This window comes from Rhineura floridana, chromosome 16 (assembly GCF_030035675.1).
Source record: "Rhineura floridana isolate rRhiFlo1 chromosome 16, rRhiFlo1.hap2, whole genome shotgun sequence".
Classification (NCBI taxonomy): Eukaryota; Metazoa; Chordata; class Lepidosauria; order Squamata; family Rhineuridae; genus Rhineura; species Rhineura floridana.
In genome coordinates this window covers 33,931,393-33,948,474 of record NC_084495.1, presented here as the reverse complement: position 1 = coordinate 33,948,474, position 17,082 = coordinate 33,931,393, and the positions used below count along the sequence as shown (strand labels likewise).

At 42.7% G+C, this 17,082-nt stretch overlaps 1 protein-coding gene across 6 annotated transcripts in view; it reads right to left on the bottom strand.

Annotated features, from left to right (window-relative positions):
• Positions 1-2,443: 2,443 nt before the first annotated feature.
• FGF13 (fibroblast growth factor 13) overlaps positions 2,444-17,082 on the bottom strand; it is a 183,407-nt gene continuing 168,768 nt past the window's right edge. For all 6 annotated transcript variants that reach the window (XM_061598690.1, XM_061598691.1, XM_061598689.1 and 3 more), the window contains 2 exons: positions 6,894-7,092; positions 2,444-4,763 (listed from right to left, as the gene is read on the bottom strand). In XM_061598690.1, coding sequence (XP_061454674.1) covers positions 4,627-4,763; positions 6,894-7,092 — 336 coding nt within the window. In that variant the 3' untranslated portion in view covers positions 2,444-4,626. The remainder of the gene's footprint in view (positions 4,764-6,893; positions 7,093-17,082) is intronic.

Sequence of the window (17,082 nt, the reverse complement as noted above, 5' to 3'; positions counted from 1 at the left end):
GGTTTTAAGAGGATTAGACAAATACATGGAGGAAAAGGCTATCAGTGGCTGCTTGCCATGATGGCTACACTCTGACTCCAAAATCGGAGGCAGCATCCATCTGAATAGAAGTTGCTGGAAACCGCGGGGGTGTGTGAGTTCTGTTGCACTCAGGTCCTGCTTGCAGGCATCCCGTAATGGACATCTGATCGGCACTGTGAGAACAGGATGGCATGGACTAGAGGGGCCACTGGCCTGATCCAGTGTGCTTTTCTTCTGTCCTTATGTCCATCACACTTAGATGCCATTCATCTGAAGCACCCCTTAGGTACATACTGCAGGAACCTGTCTTATACCAGATGAGACTAACAACCTTGCTCATTATTGTCTCATCTACCAGAAGCTCTCCAAGGGATCAGTCAAAGAAAGGTCTTTCCCATCATTGGTACCTTAATCCAGGGCTGACCCGTCCCTACCACTAGGCAGAGTGAGGTGTCTGCCTCTGGCAGCAGATGTTGTTGGGCAGCATCAAGGTGTTGGAGGACAGGGCTGGGTGTGCCACGCAGGGATGGAGGAATCTGACACTTTCGATTTCTCTCATTTTCTCATTGTTTCCATTCTTAAATTCAGTTCTTCACATTTCCACAGACCAATGTGGTTTTATTTTATTAAAAAATCCTTACGAATATCAGTGTGAATTTCTCCTAATAAAACACATTTCTGTATGCAGTTTTGATTTATATGCAAGGGGTTTTTTTTGGCACGCATTTCCCTGAATATATTGTGTGTATGAGTTTTATTTTCATGGGCACAGAAATGCAGGGAACTTTTCTTTAAAAAAACAACAACCATGTCACACCATTGGTTCACCTAGCTTAGTATTGTCTACACTGACTGGCAGTGGCTCTCCAGGGTTTTAGAGAGAGGATATTCCCAGCTCTACCTGGAGATGCTGAGGGCTGAACCTGGGACCTGAAAAGCAGGTGTCCTACCACTGAGCTACAGTCCTTTCACCGTTATTTACAAGCATGAGAAGTGAACATGAATGAAGGCAAAGGGGCCACTCTTGGCAGAAAAGAAATATGCTACCCTGCATCAGATTCTGAGAGCAAGAGATCCTGCTCACTCCAGCTTTCAGCCACCTCACCGCCCTTTCTTTTACCTTCCATCTTTCTGCTCAGTTGGGGCCCTGCCCTATTTTTTCAGAGACCCATTCTGGGGGAAACCTGACCCTCCAAATGTCCTACTATTCAGGAATCACTTAGAAAATGGGCCCTGAAGTTTGCTAATGAATGCAAGGCATGGCGTGCTTATGATTCCTTCGGGGACACCATGAAGCCAAAAGAAGCGGAGTCCCATCAGCAAACAGAGACATGGATGGGCTCATCATGCAAATGAGAGAGAGAGAGAGAGAGAGAGAGAGGAATCTTTTGCTGAAAGAAATATAGAGGCACCTTTTGCTGAGAGATGAGCTCTAATGGCTTTCTAGGCTGTGCTGACAACAAGATATTGATTGGTCTTGACCAGTGCAGGAAATTAAAAAAGAAAGAAAAAAAAGAATAAGGAGGGGGCAATTAATCTTTGTCAGCCTCCCCCCAAAAGATGACACACAATTTCTCATTTCTAGGGGAATCTGTAGGACTTGCTCTGTCAAAGGCCGTGTCTCATTTAGAAGCAGAGCTGCTGACATTGGAGGTGAACAGCAGCAGAGATCCCATTGGGAAGGGATGTATGGGAAGGTGCCGAGCCAGTCCCCCACTCCAAATCATCTCCCCTCAGCAGTTCCCTCTCCCAGTTTTAATTGTAGGAAAATACACCTTGATAAAGTTGTGGTAGTCATGGTGGTGGGGACATAGAATGAGGGCAATGAGGGAAAGGATTAAGCACCTCTCCTCTTGCAGTTGCACTCCCCTCCTCATGATGAAAGAATTCCAGTTCTCTCAATTTTCTCACTTATCCAATCTTAAACCTAGTTCTCCACATTTCTGCAGCAATATGATTTTTTTTTTTAAAAATTCTCATTAAAATTCTTCAGTGTAAATTTCTCTTGATAAACAAATTTTTGTAGGTAGTTTTGACTAATGTCCACATTTTGCAAGCAATGTCTGCTGTTATAATCATTTTTGCTTGCAACTTTCACTACTACATTTGTTTTTATGCACACTTTCCCGTAATGCACATTTCAAAGGATGGCTGTGTTTTGGTTTTCATACTGTTTCAGAAAGTGTGATTTTGACAGATTCAGCTTGAAATCCAAACTCAATCAAATTTCTCGCCCATCCCTACCCCTGAGTAGATTTCAACTCTCAAAGGAAACTCCCCAAGTTTTCTAGGCCTGCTCACTCTGAACCTGATCAACCTTCAAGGGAATTTCTCGTGTGCCTCCCATTTCTCCAGATAAGCCAGCCCAAAGGATCCATTTCGAACAAATTCACAAGCTGTTTTTTTTTTAAAAAGTACATCTTAATATAAATTGGTTTATTCAGTGCATGGTTGTATACAACAAATAATAAACATCTCCTTTGTACAAAGCAGCCAGAAATAGCTCCCACTGATCCAAGTCCGCTTTGTACATATCTGCAACAGATTCTGATGCTGAGCAATGCACGAAATTGTAACATGTCATGCAACTCTTAAACCAATAGTCCAACTTTCTCCCATGCAACAGATATGAGGAACTAAATGGAAACCTAACAAAAGAGTTTTATTTTATTTTTAAAAAGTTTTTTTCTTTCAAAAAAAAAAAGGACAAGAAGGGCATGATCCAAACTCTCCTGCAAGAAGACAGCAAGGTGCATATGGGCTCCATGCAGGAATGCACCAGATCTCTCTCCCACCAGGCCATCCCCACACCAGAGTGAGTGCAATGCATGCAAGCCAAGACACACCCTAAACATTATCCCACAGCTTGTTCCTTTCCAAGGCAGGACTACAATTCATCTCCCCTTGAACTTTAAGCCTCTTCAGGCATTACAATTACATTAATATGAGCACATGGGGGGGGAGATGCAGGAACAAGCATGCCAGATCTAACCTCTCTGCCGCCATCATTGATCTCATTGCCTTCCAATTTGAGGAAGGTGAACTTCTGCAGGGGTATGTGTGCCATTTGTATTCATGGATGCTCCAGATACATTTCAGAACTATGATTTTTACAGGGGAGCCTCCAACAATACAATAAATTGATTTTAATTTTTTTCAATTGTGTTTTTAAATTTTTTGTGTGTGTTTTAAAATGTGTATATTTGTTTTTAATGTTTTTAATTACTGTAAACCGCCCAGAGAGCTTTGGCTATGGGGCGGTATATCAATGTAATAAATAAATAAATAAACAGGGTCCTTGTTGCAGAAGTTTGCTTTCCACGGGTTGGAAGGAGAGAAGCACAATGGCACAAGGGTGAGGACTGTGACCCTGCCCCCTCCCCCCATGTTTTCATCACCCTAATTGTAACACCTGAAATTGGTTTTACTCTCTGTGGGCAGAAGAGATGGATCATGGTTCCCTTTCCAACAGCATGTAGATATTCTTTAGGGGTTGTATGTCATAATGCTTCTTTTCTACCCCAATTTCATGTAAGTAAAAGTTTTTTTTTTTACAAACAAGATTTTTTTTCTTATAAAAAATTAAGTCACCTTAATTCCACAGTTTCTGTCTTTAGAAAAAAGAAGCCACAATGACAGTTTGTGTTTTTTTATACACAACATGTAATTAAGAGAAAGTGGAGTGCGGGGAGTGAGAGAAAAAGAAAATCTACATAGTGTGGATAATTTCATCCCCTCCTTTTCTTAAAAACAAAAGAAAACATTATCTTCCATTGACTAGAGGGTTAATGGTAACACCTTGGTTCCTACAGACTGGGGTCAGCACAAGGACTTTAAACAGAATACTACAAATCTATAAAAAATTGTATATATTTCAGCGTGTTTTAAAATCACAAGAACACTTTTCGCTGGAGCCTGAGATACTGAGATTCAGCTCCAAACCTGATTTTTTTAAAAAATATGATACTACTGTTACCATTATTTTGCTTGTAAAGACACAGCTCTGAAGAAGACCCATTGGAGTTAAGGAATCAGAAAGTTGCACTATTCCAAATTAAAAGAATACCTTGGATTTGTTATCCTTATCAAGCCTTAAGAGATATAAAATGGAAAGCTGAGGGAAAAAAACTATGAAGTGCACATATTCTATTTGTTTTAAAAAAGTGGTCTTTGATTGGATTTCTGTCTTGGTTGGAAAGCAAATTCAAATCAGCCGTCAAGAGCTGTGAAAATGTTTTTTTTCCTGGTTTTTACTCCCCCCCCACCACAAAGCACAGGTGAGAATAAAGAAAAAAAGAGAGTGTGAGCAAGATGGACATTTCTGCTCTGCAATGTTATGCCACAAGTTATGTTTTGTCTGACTATCCTTGTGTGATTGCACAAGCACATTCTACATTTTTGGGATCTCTCCTTTTTTATTATTAATAAATTTTAATTATTATTTTTGAACAACCAGAAGGTCTAAATGACTGATGAGACAATGTGACCTATGCCAGTTTGTTGGCTCGTCCAGTTGGACGGTAGACAGGTAAGAAAGTGTTTTCAACTGTGATTCCAGAGGTAAGATTCCATCGACACGTCTCTCCTGTTGCTCCTTCAACCTGGCTACGTCGATTCGTTTTGACTCATGGATTTTCCACCGTTTAGCGCTCCTGAGACACTTCTGCTTTTCGTGGGGGTCCCACTGCCAGACCGCGAAAATTCTGTAAGATCATGGAGGGAAGGTTCTTTGTACATGGCCACTGGAAGGAAAGGGGAAAAAAAATAAGAGATTGTATTTATCTAAGAACCAGAGTGACACCATTCTGATCATTCCTTCTTCTTCCACTTTCTACTTCCACTTTGCCTCCCTCTCCTCCCCTCCTCTCTGCACCCCTGTACTGCCCACATATCTGCTCCAGAGGGTTGGGGGAAACCCCAAAGGATTGGGGGGGGTCATGGGGGCACATGGAGGAGCACAGGGAAGAGAATGTCCATTGCCTGAGTGGAAGTTGTTCCACTCGCGCAATGACTGATTTAGATTCAACCCTATGTTATTCTCTCCAGCATTTGAAAGTGAATACTTTCCCTCATCCTGCTGATGTTGCTGCTCCATGAGTGCAAGGCTAATACTTCCATAGCAGCCCTTTGTTTTACTGACTTATTTGCAAGGTTCATATAGGCAACTGGGTATTCTGGGAAGGCTCACAGCAGAATGAAAGCAATTTAAAATTCAGTAGCCATAAAAGTTGTCCCGCTCATGCAATGACTTAGTTAAATACAACCCATGGCCTTAAGCTGGGTTCTCAAAGCTGTCCATTTTCATTCCCCTCCACGTGAACAGAAGATGCTCAGAGGAGGAAAAACTGGAATGCCGCCTGCTAGCTTTAGCCTTGATGTATGTGCTTGCAGGAGAACATGTGAAAGATAGAACTCCTCCATGCAATCAGAAACCTCAGGGTGATCACGTGGAGAAGCCCTTTCACCCAATCAATCAAATGCAAGGCATTGGGCGTATGGCCATTGGGCACCCCAACACCACTGCCCCCAGATGTTTACTAACTGCACAATGAGTGAATGTGTGCATATCCTGAAAATCAGTGCCAGATGGCTGTTTTGGGGAAGGATACTCAAAAAAATTGGGTGCCATCATCAAGAACGGCCTGTCCTGCTGGAGTCACTGACTGAGACAGGTCTTCATAGGGTCACAGGAATCTATCTTACAACAAGTCTGACTATTGGTCCAACTAGCTCAATACTAGCTGCACTGACTGGCAGCTGATTTCAGGCAGGAGTATTTTCCAGCCCTACCTGGAAATGCCAAGGATTGAACCTGAGACCTTCTGCATGCAAGGGGGATGCTCTGCCACTGAGCGATGGCCCTTCTCCCACAGTCTGATAAGAGGAGCTCAAATAATAGGTAGGTTTTAACCTTCAGTGTTGGGAAACAACACTGGAAAGAAGGGAAGCAATAAACAAAGATTATTAACCCCGCAGACACAGTTTAATGTCAGGTTTGGTACTTCTGAGGCTTTTCCTATCCATTATGACCATCATGTTTTGCTGGTTGAGGATGCTTTCCTGTCATCTGATGCCACATCATGATTTCCAGCATAGAAAGACCAGGAAATTTCCCCATGTCACCTAGACAACTGGGTGGCTCTTCCAACACTGCACTGCTCAACATAGCACTGGAAGAACAAAATGGCAGCAATCACCATGTCTAAGTGAACCATTACAGGGGAAAATAAGGTTGCTAAATTGGGTAAGGAAGTGGTGCTTTCAGAAAGCCCAACTGGACAACCATTATCCATCACACTGTAGCACTGACCAAAGACAGCCTGCAGACAAGGCTGCAAAGCTATTAGGTTGGTCTGGATGAACCTGTCAGTTGTGGTGTCCTTCAATTCCTTATGCTTTTACCATCTTAAGTTCGGCTCTCCACTTTCCCACATCAATTTGCAACATTTTTTTAAAAAAAAGTTTCACCTTATGAAGATTCACCTCCTAATTTATACATTTTTTGCAAAGCAATCTTGCACTTGTGTATGATATTTTTACGAACATATGCATTTACCCTAGTATATGTAGTTTTGTACACATGACTTGGCTGGAGAAGTGCACTGCAAAATTTGTAGAAGTACAAATTGTGAAGGACGGTCGTGTTTCAGTTCCATTTCATTGGGGAAAGTGCAACTTTTGCCTTTAAAGGCAAACTGAATTGAATTTCTTCCCCATCTCCACTATTGGGACGGTTGCATCTCAGCCATAGAGAAAGATCCGTTTCAAGCTAATGTCACAAAAGCCTACAAGCAGACACCTTGTCACGGATGCAGGGCGGCCTGGCATTCCAACCCGCTTGTGGATCTCTGAGCAAGTCTGAATATTTTTACCTTTTAATGGTTTGGGAAGGAAATGCGCGGCAGGTCTGTTTTTCTTGACATGGTTTCCTTTCATGATTTCTCCCTCCTTGTTAAGACCCAAATACCAGCCTCTTCCTGACTGCTGTTGTCTGTAGATCATAGAGGAGTAGGTCACGTAGTAGTTTTCAAAAACTGATTCTTTGAACTTGCATTCTGGCGTGAAATGTTCCTGCAAGGAAAGTGGGAGGAAGGAAAAAGGCCAATAAGTGCCAAACATCATATCTACCAATGCAAAGGCGAGAAAAATAAGATGATGTTGTGCAGGCTTCCACTGGCCAGCAGGCCTCTTCTCCCTTCCATTTGGAGAATGGTGGCTTTCAAAAGAATTACTGCAAGAAATAATGTAATTTTGAGCACATGGAACAATTCTGGGAGCAGCGAGAGGGTAGTGTGATAATCAAGTCTGAAGTGAAGAAATATTGAACAGAAAGACAAGAATCCTGTTATCACATCATGAGTGCCAGCGAGAAAACACGGGTGAACAGTTCTGTATCGAGGGTGGGAAATGCCTAGACTGGAGAGGGAAAATTCAAAGGAAGAACGCAGAGAGTAAATGGTCTTTTACCAACTGACTGATGTTAAAACAATGGCTACCTCATTATATTGCAATTATTTATTCATACGCTTTTATCAGCATGCTGCAGGCTGGATGCCCTTGGAAGCCCATAACAACTGCTGCAAAACCCACGCTGCTAAAGAAACGAAAAACAAACCTCAGGGTGAGCGACAGACAAAATGCTGTCTCTCAAGGGTTCCTTATGTTTCAAAGAACGTCCTGCCCCCACTTTTTTTGCCAAAGGCCTCTGTGATCTGTTGAGAGTCTTGGAGAAAAATTGGGGAGAGGGATGTGGCTGAGTGTGAAGAGCATTCCGCCTTTGCAAAACCAAGTGAAGAATGATGGAGAAGTGTCAAAGTGAAAAACAAAGGGAAAGCTCTGACCGGACTTTCTTTTGCAAGAGACTCGTGCTGGGGTCTTGTAGGTCATCTAGACCATCCTCTGCTTGATGTAGGAAATCCAGCTCAAATTCATTCCCAGCAGAAGGCTGCCCAGTGTCTGTGTGAAGATTTCCAGGGAGGGGAAGCCCACCACTGGAAGAAATGGAAGCCCTTAGGGAACCTCAAGTCTGGGCCCAAATGTGGCCCTACAGATCCATTTACCTGGCCCTTGTGATTCTCCCCAGGCCACACCCCCTCTCCCCAGGCCACATTTGTCATGTACCCTCCTTGAGTGTTTTTGCCTAGCTGGATCATGTTCTTGAACTCTGACAATGCCTCTTGCTTCTCTGGCTGGAGGATAGGAGGAGTCTGTGAGTGTGTGTAGAAACTAGACTACTGTAGAAAGGTAACGTGTACATCCATTGCTCTGCCCACTTTTGCCACCACTGGCAGGCTGTCCAGATGTGAATGCAGCCCTCAGGTTGAGAAAAGGTCCTCCACCTATGCTTTACGGTATCCAGGACTCCTCCAGAAACAGCCTTATCCTCCAGAAACAGTCAAGGGTATCTCTTAGGAGAAAACGGCAGAGCAATGTAATAACGAGAGGCTTCCTCTTTCGGATTTTATAAAAATCATAAATTCAGTGAACTGCAAATGAGGAAAGAATGCACAGCACTGGTGTTGCGGAATGCTCTCCCTGTCAAAATGATGGGAGGCCACATCAATATTACCATTCTGCCGGCTGTTGAAGACAGCCTGGTTCCCTGACTTGAATCTCTTGCTTTGATTGTTGTTTTAACTGTTATGCTGTTTTAATGGACTTGTTTATTATATATTGTAATTATGGATGTTTTAAGGTAGCTGTTTCACTATGGATTTTAACTAGGGGTAGTTGTATTTTTATAACTGGTTCTATTCTTAGCATTTTATTTGTTTATTAACCATCTTGGTATTTCTTCTTGGAATGGAGGGCAGTATATTATTAGCATTGTCCCAAGTAACTGTCCCAAACAGGCATTTGCTGCTGACTCACTGATTTAACCCCTTTTTAGTCTGCTGTTGTTTCTCTGATGCGACTATGTTTACACTGCAATCCTATCCATGTTTTCTCAGAAGTCAAGCTCATTGTGTTTAGTGGGCCTTACTTCACAGTAAGTGTGCATAGGATTGTGGCATCTGACTTATATTTTCTGCATGAGATTATTTTATTAGCTATGGTTTATACTGTTGTTCTGTATTTTCTGTTTATTGATGATATGTTTTTGCTGCTGAAGTTTTTGCTCCTATTTTATTGGTTCTGGTCTACCAGTGATTGAATGGCTTTCATTTTATTTTATTTATTAGTTAAAAGTTCTCTCCTGCTCTTCCTCCCAAAGGAGCCCAGGATGACAATGTACTGCTATTTTTTCTGATTTTATGTCTTGCTTTCTGTTCTTAAAAATTTGTAATCTGTGTAGGGACTCCTGATATAGCAAGCAACTAAATAATAATAATAATAATAATAATAATTGGAGTAACAGAAAATGACAAAAATCATTACAGATTATTTTGGTATTACATGATCAGATTTGATTAATGGTTATTTATGTATCAGCTGAATACTGCAAGTGAATATTGCCATGCAATTTGTATGGAGTGTGACATGCATATGCAGTAATCCATATAAAACATATGCTCATATTTTGTGCCTATCTATAGACACACAATTTGTGCACGTTCAATTTATTAAAAAATAAATGTGTGAACAGGGCTCACAACATCCCACAAGGTTCAAACTAAGAGCTTCGGTTTGATGCTTGCTGGAGTGAGCTGGCGCGAATGAAGAGCAATGCCATGAAGTATACCATCCAATTAAGAGCAGTAAAAGCGAAGCCTACAGTGTGCCGCGGGTGATTATAGCTTATGTACCGTAATTTGCTGCTGTTTAGGGAGTTCAATGCTTGCTCCATTCAGAGATGAATGATCAAATTAGGAGCCAAGCCACACCATCGTCATCTTGCTGTTTCTTCTTACGGCTCCTTGCTTTCTCACGCTCAGCCGCAATTGCAACTGGTGGATGCTTCCACAGGCCTGCATACATTTAGGCAGTGGTGGCTGGTGTCCATTGGGACTGATTGGGCGGAAGGCAGGAGGATCAACAATAGGTGGAGCCAGAGACCATGGCAGAGATTGCCGACCAATTCTAGCTTTGTCCACATCCCCAATGAGTTGCACAAGGGCAACACAGAGACAAAGGAGGAGGCTGACAGGCAGTGTTATCCACTGGACTGGTTTTAAGTAAGAGGACAGGCAGGTGGGGGCTGGCAGAGGGCAGCCTGAGGTTGTTGGGGCAGTGCCCCACTTACCCTAATAGCCCAGCTTCCATTGCATTTAGGAGACATGTGTAGCCTGTGACTAATCAGGTGATTTCAACCCTGGTCTCCCAGATCCTAGTCCAATGCTCTAACCACTATACCACACTGGCTGTAACCACTACACCCCAAACACATGGTGCTCTCTGTGTCTTCCTTGTTCCCAGCTTCTCCAGAGTAGACTGGAAACACACAAGCCTCTCCTTGGCTCCAGAACATGGGGAGGAGGGCCTCTCCCTTGAAAATAGTTCCAGTAGTTCCCTTTGGATATGCAGATTGACCATTCAGTAACTCCATTAACTCATAGGCTGACTTGGCTAAACTATTAGGTTAGCAAAAAGAAAGAAAGAAAAAGAAAATCTAGCCTGACCAGTAGAGCAAGTTTCTTGCTTGCATATCCCAACTTTAGATACACAGACTTGAAGGGGACACAAAGAAATCATCTATCTCATTCTTCAATCCCATAACATCATCCTGGATTTTTTTATTCTGTGTTTTTTATAAGGCCGCACACAGCCGTCCCGATCTGGGGCCTTAGATCAGGCTGAACTGGGGACCACCCACCCTTTCCCAAATGTTTGCAGGCTTTCCCGTTAGGGCATCTGGGTGGCCACTGTGAGAACAGGATGCTGGACTAGATGGGCCTTTGGACTGATCCATAAGGGCTCTTCTTATATACTTGGATAAACAACTAAAATGGAAGCCACTGACGTGACAACAATTAATGTAGAAGCTGTCATAAGACACCCCCCCCCGCTGCTGCCTTGCAATATCAGAGAGATCAAGCAGAGTCCAATATTCAAAAAGATAAAGGCTTATTGTGGCAAAAGCCTCCAGTGACACCTACAAAAGAATATTTATAAAAAGGGGAAGAGATGAAAGATAGTGGCGTTGATGTGGCGTGCTTCTGAAAAATGGGCCAACGGGTAATTAAGCCTTCAAAAGGAGAGAAAGTAACAGTGGCTTGCAAGCTTTGCAAGATATAGCAATCTAAATAACATATGACTTGTTTACCCTCCCCCTGGGGCTGCTGCTCAAAGCTCCTTAAAGATTAATCCAGAAAGCTCACAAACAAAACATTTCCCTTTTTGCCGGAGAAAAGTGCTTGCATCTTCAACCATTTTTCAAAAGGTTAAAGGGATAGCCTGGGAATCCTTTCCTTTGGTTCTCAGGTAGGCTCCCCACTTTGTAGACTTAAATGTGGCTCAACTCCCCCCACTCCCAATTTGGCTACTCTGGGGGTCTTCAGGACTGGGAACTGAATGTGGCCCCGTGGACCTCTCTGTGTGGCCCTTGGAACTCTCCCAGGCAATGCCTCCTTCACAGTCCATGTCCCTTTGGGGAAGGGCCATAGCTCAGTGGGTAGAGCATCTGCTTTGCATGCAGAAGGTCCCAAGTTCAACCCCCGGCATCTCCAGGTAGGGCTGGGAAAGACTCCTGCCTGTAACCCTGGAGAACAGCTGCCAGTCAGTGTAGACAATACTGAGCTGGAGAGACCAATGGTCTGACTCGGTATAAGGCTGTGTTCCTCTTACAGGTGGGGGACAAATTCAACTCAGTTCAAATTTGCACTTCCCAAAACGACATGAGAACCCGAACACAGCTATCTGTCAAAATTTGCCCTTATCCGAATTTTGTGATCCAGTTCTCCAACCAAGCAAAATTTCCAAAAATGCACATATTATGAATGAAAATAACACAAAAAAATGATTCTGTGTTGAGAAATGGCTTGCTAGGTTAGCCAAAACTGTTGACAAATATGTGTTTATTGGGAGAAATTTGCAATAAAATGCTGGAGAATTTTCATGAGGATTTTTTTTAAAAAAAACCAACAACCACAAACTGCTGCAGAAATGTGGAGAATCGAATTTAGGACTGGAACATGAGAAAGTGAGAGGACGAAAACCGACAGATCCTTTCGTCTTTAGTTCCTGTGTTCCATCACTGCATCGTCCTTGAGTGCTTTTGCCTGGCTGGAGTGTTGAACTGTGATTGTGTCTTGTGTTTGCTTGGATGGAGGATGGAGAGATGTGTTGGTATGTGTAGAAACCTCTGGCTTCCGCACAGCTGGAAATGTGCAAAGGCAAGGGTCACATCCCTTCCTCCACCCACGTTTGTCTCTGCCCCTGTCCATCATTGCTTTGTGGCCCTCTGAAGATTGTAATGTGGGAATGTGGTCCTCAGGGTGAGGGGGGAAAGTTTCCCTACCCATTGCCTAGTCTTTCAGCCCTTTATTAGTCAGGTGTCAGACCAAGAGGATTAATTCAAAATGTCACAGCAGTTGCTAATACTTTGACATACTAATATCAATGCTGCAAGGTAAATGCCGGATACGATCATTTCATAAAGCTGCAAAATTAGAAAATGTCCCATCCTACAGAAACTGATAGATCTTAATTAAAAGCCATGATTGTGATAAACCAAAAAAGAAAAAGAAAAACTAAGATTACCACTCACCACAAACAGAGAGTAGACTGAAACTTTAAATGAAATGTCAATAATGAGAACTAGGCCCTTGATTTCAAATTAAAGTTGAAGTTATATTGGCGAGGATCCCAACTTTGCTTCCATGAATGGAAGAGCATTCACAGGAACATAGGGAGATGCCTTATACTGAGTCAGACCTTTGACCCATCTAGCTCAGTATTGTCTACACAGACTGGCAGTGACTCTCCAGAGTTTCAGACAGGAGCCTTTTCTCAGCCTTGCCTTATATTGTATTACAATTTGCATTCCATAGAATTCAAATCATAATACAATAAAATACAATATAAGAAATAAGAAATAAAACTACAATTAAAAATCAATATGAACATTGAATGCAGACATGCTGGAGACCACCAGAATGAAGCTCATGGACCACTGGTGGCCCATGGACCACAGTTTGGGAATGCCTGAATTACAGAATTTGCTCCCACAAGATATAGTGATGGCCACCAACTTGGATGGCTTTAAAAGCGAATTAGGGACAATCCTGGAGAATAAGGTTATGTTGTCCCTCCACTGACAGAGCCTCTGGATATCAGCTGCTTGGAATCACAAGTGGGGAGTGCACTGTTGCGCTCAGGTCCTGCTTGTGGGCTTCCCATAGGCATCTGGTTGGCACTATGAGGGCAGGACACTGGATTATGATGGGCCCCCTTTGGCCTGAAACAGCAGCCAGGCTCTTATGTTCTTATTCTGTATTTTTCCCTAGTTCTCTCAATGCTCCAAGGAAAATCAGCCCACCGATATGAGTTTTGAAGCCCAAGCGACAGGCTCAGAGCCTATCTCTGTGTGGAGCAAATCTGTTAATTGGCTTCCCCACAAGAGCTGCATCTGCACATCATAGTCTCCTTCTGTCTTAATCACCATCCCACTCATTTGCACATATATATACTTTTGGAGGGCTGTGATTGTCAGAAATGGTTTCAAAAGCAAAAAAAAAATTAAAGCCACCAGAAAAGCTGGCATTTTTTAATTTATATTGGAAGCCACAGCAAAACTTAATTTCAAGGCAAACAAGATTAAATGGAAGACGGATGTGCATGCATGCCAAGGGGGGGTATATATCAACAGGACAGAATTTGCAAATACCAAAATATGTTTTTCTCACTTAATTGGGCAAATCAGCATTATTAAATTAATGCTTTCTCGAGCTGAACATTGGAGATTTTACCCCATCCCTTGCCAATGTGTAATTATAAAATTAAGCGAGAGGATAAACTTTCCAGATCTGCCTTCATGCTACAGAAAAGTCAATATCTTTCAACAATACTGGCGATGGAAGGGCAACTTGCAACACAATCCTACACATGCCTACACAGAAGTAAGTCCCACTGTGTTTAATGGTGCTTCATAACAGGTAAGCCTGGATAGCATTGCACTATTGGGTAAAGGAGGCGTATACCCTTATACCAAGTTATACTGTTGGTCCATCTTTTAATTGTCATAGCCCAAAATTGTGGACAATGGCAAATCTGGCCAATGACCTCTGTGCTTGACCCTTGCCCTTCATGGCTTATTACATGGCTTATTATTAATAGGGGTGGGATGTTCAGCCGGGTCCAGACAGCTGTAATCCCCCCTTGAAAGTGGTTGTGGTACGGGCCTCTTGAAAGTGGTAAGTAGTCAACTCCTGAAGAAACCTAACTCGGAAGATGCAAACAACTATAGATCTGAAACAACCCCTTCCTGGGCAAGATTGATTGATTGTTTGATTGAATGATTGACTGATTGATTGCATTCATGCCCCACCTTTTCTCCAAAGAGCTCAAGATGGCATATATGGTTCTTCCCCTCCTCATTTAATCCCAATAACAACCCTGAGGTAGGTTAGACTGAGAAGCAGTGACTGGCCCAAGGTCACTCAGTCAGCTTCATGTCTGAGTGAGAATTTGGATCCTGGTCTACAAGGTCCTAGTCCAACACTCTAACCATTACACCACACTGGCTCACAAGATACTCAAGACACTGTCGGATGAAACTGATTTTATCCACATGCATAATCTGGGGGTGCTCATGGATCCATCACTGGAGGCCCAAGTGGCCTCGGTGGCAAAGGGAGACTATTACTAGCTTTGGCTAGCATGCTGGCTAACACCATTCCTAGACAAAGCTACTCTAGCTACTGTGATCCATGCACTGGTAACCTCCACAGTGTGTCACTGTAGCATGCTTCATGTGGGACTGGTCTTATAGCTGGTTTGGAAATTGCAGCTAATGCAGAACGTGGTGGCCCAACTGCTTAGTGGGGCTTCATACCACACACATATTATGCTTGTCCAGGAGAATGGCATCCAGTTTGCTACTGAGCAAGCTTTTAAGGTATTAGTCTTGATTTAAGGCTTGACTTAAGCTTGAGACCAGGCTATCTGGGAGACCATCTGCCCTGCTGCAGGGCCTTCTCGGTAATGATCTTCTGGCAGTGATCAGGTGGGTACTAAGACTGGATCGCTTCTGCCAAAAGGGGAAGGGGCATCTTCAGTGGTAGAGCTGAAGGCCCCAGGTTCAATCCTTGGCATCTCCAGTTAGGGGTGGGAGAGACCCCTACATGAGACCCAGAGAGCCACTGCCAGTCAGTGTAGACAATACTGAGTTAGATGGATCAAAAGTCTGACTCAGTTTAAGGCAGCTTCCTACGTTCCTAAGTTAAAAATGAACTTGTTTGCTCACTTGAATCCCCCCTGCAAACTACAGACAGACAGGAGGAACCCTGTGATTATTCTTTCATAAAAAACAAAATCATATTCCAAAAGAAAACAAAAATTTCTTCAACGCAAAAATGTGTTTGAAATAGGGTGGAGGTATAAAGGCAGCACCAAAAGGTTACCACAAGCACAAAGCAGGGGACAGAGAAATAAGATTAATTAAAAATAAAAAAGATAACAATGGACACAGTCCAATACAGAACTGGATAGCGGCTCAAAAAAGATTGAAGCACACACATACATACATATATATAGAGAGAGAATCAAAGACCAATATGGCAATTCCTTCCACGTCTCAAACACAGCAACTGTAATCAATGTTGTACACTGGCTTATGTATTCAGTGTGAAACATTAGCATTTTTGACACACAGGAGTCAGAGTCTGATTTATGCAGAATTTGGATATGTTGGGCAGGGAGGATGAAGACAGCCACCTACACAAACACCCCACAAACCCATGAGATTGTTCTCCTTCTGTCCTCCATGCTGTATTGCAGCGGTAGCTCTTATCCAAAGGAGATTTCAAAGCCGTGCAGATGCCACCTTACAAAAAGCAAGAGCTGAGATGAATTTGCAAACATGCAGAGAATGAAAACAATGGTCCTGGTCAGTTGTCCGAGCTTGGCAATTCAAGCTCCCAGTTGCCTAATTGTCTAGGACATATTCTCAGCCAGCACAATCTGTCTAGCGGAGGAACTGAGCTCTGGCCGATTGCTACTGCCTGAGCATTCCCTGGGTAACTGACACAGCTTCTCAAGAGCAAGGCCTGACAAATCATAATGCTAGCACCTGACAAAATATCGGCGAGAGCTCAACTGCAACCCCTGCCCTTGCCGCAGAGCTTAAAGGCATGCACAGGATGCAATGTTTATCCACGGACGACACACTGAGCTTCAAGATTCTGTGCAGATGTAATGCTAGCAGGGATGGGCAAATCTGTCAATTTCTCATCCTGTCTCATTTTTATAGAGTCTTAAATTCAGTTCTCCACTTTTGCGCATCTCTATGTGATTAAAAAAAAAAAATCTTCATGAAAATTCACCAGCATTTTAGTACAAATTTCTCCTAATATACATATCGGTATGCAATTTCCCCCTAATATACACATTTTTTTTGGCAAAGCCATTTCCCTCAACATAGCATATTTGTTTGTTATCTTCACACTTTACCTCAGTGTATGCCTTTTTTTTTACACGTTACTCGGCTGGAGAAGTGCATTGCAAAATCAGGCGAAGTTTGGATTTTGAAGGATGGCTGTGTTTCTGTTTGTTTATTGTTTTGGAAAGTGCAAACTGGGCAGGCTTGCCTTCAAATGCAGACTGAATTAGATTTCTCCCTCATCCCTGTAAGATACTCAGGGGGGAAGGAAGTGTCACACTGATAGATTCAGCCAGCAGGTCAATGAAATGAATCCGGCACCCACTTGTTTCATGTTGCTTTCCTTTGTATCAGTGGTTCCCAAACATTTTCCCCCACTTGAAGATTGCTGAGGGTCTTTGCCGATGCTACATTATTTTTCTGCCTGTTGTAGCAATTGTTTTAAGTGCTGTATGGTTTTAATTACATTTGTGTTGCTTCTTTTATTTCCAATAAATTGTATTTTATTGTATTAAAATCTGAATTCCATAGAAGTAAGATTGTAAAATACAATATAGGGAATAAAAGAATATAAATACAACTAA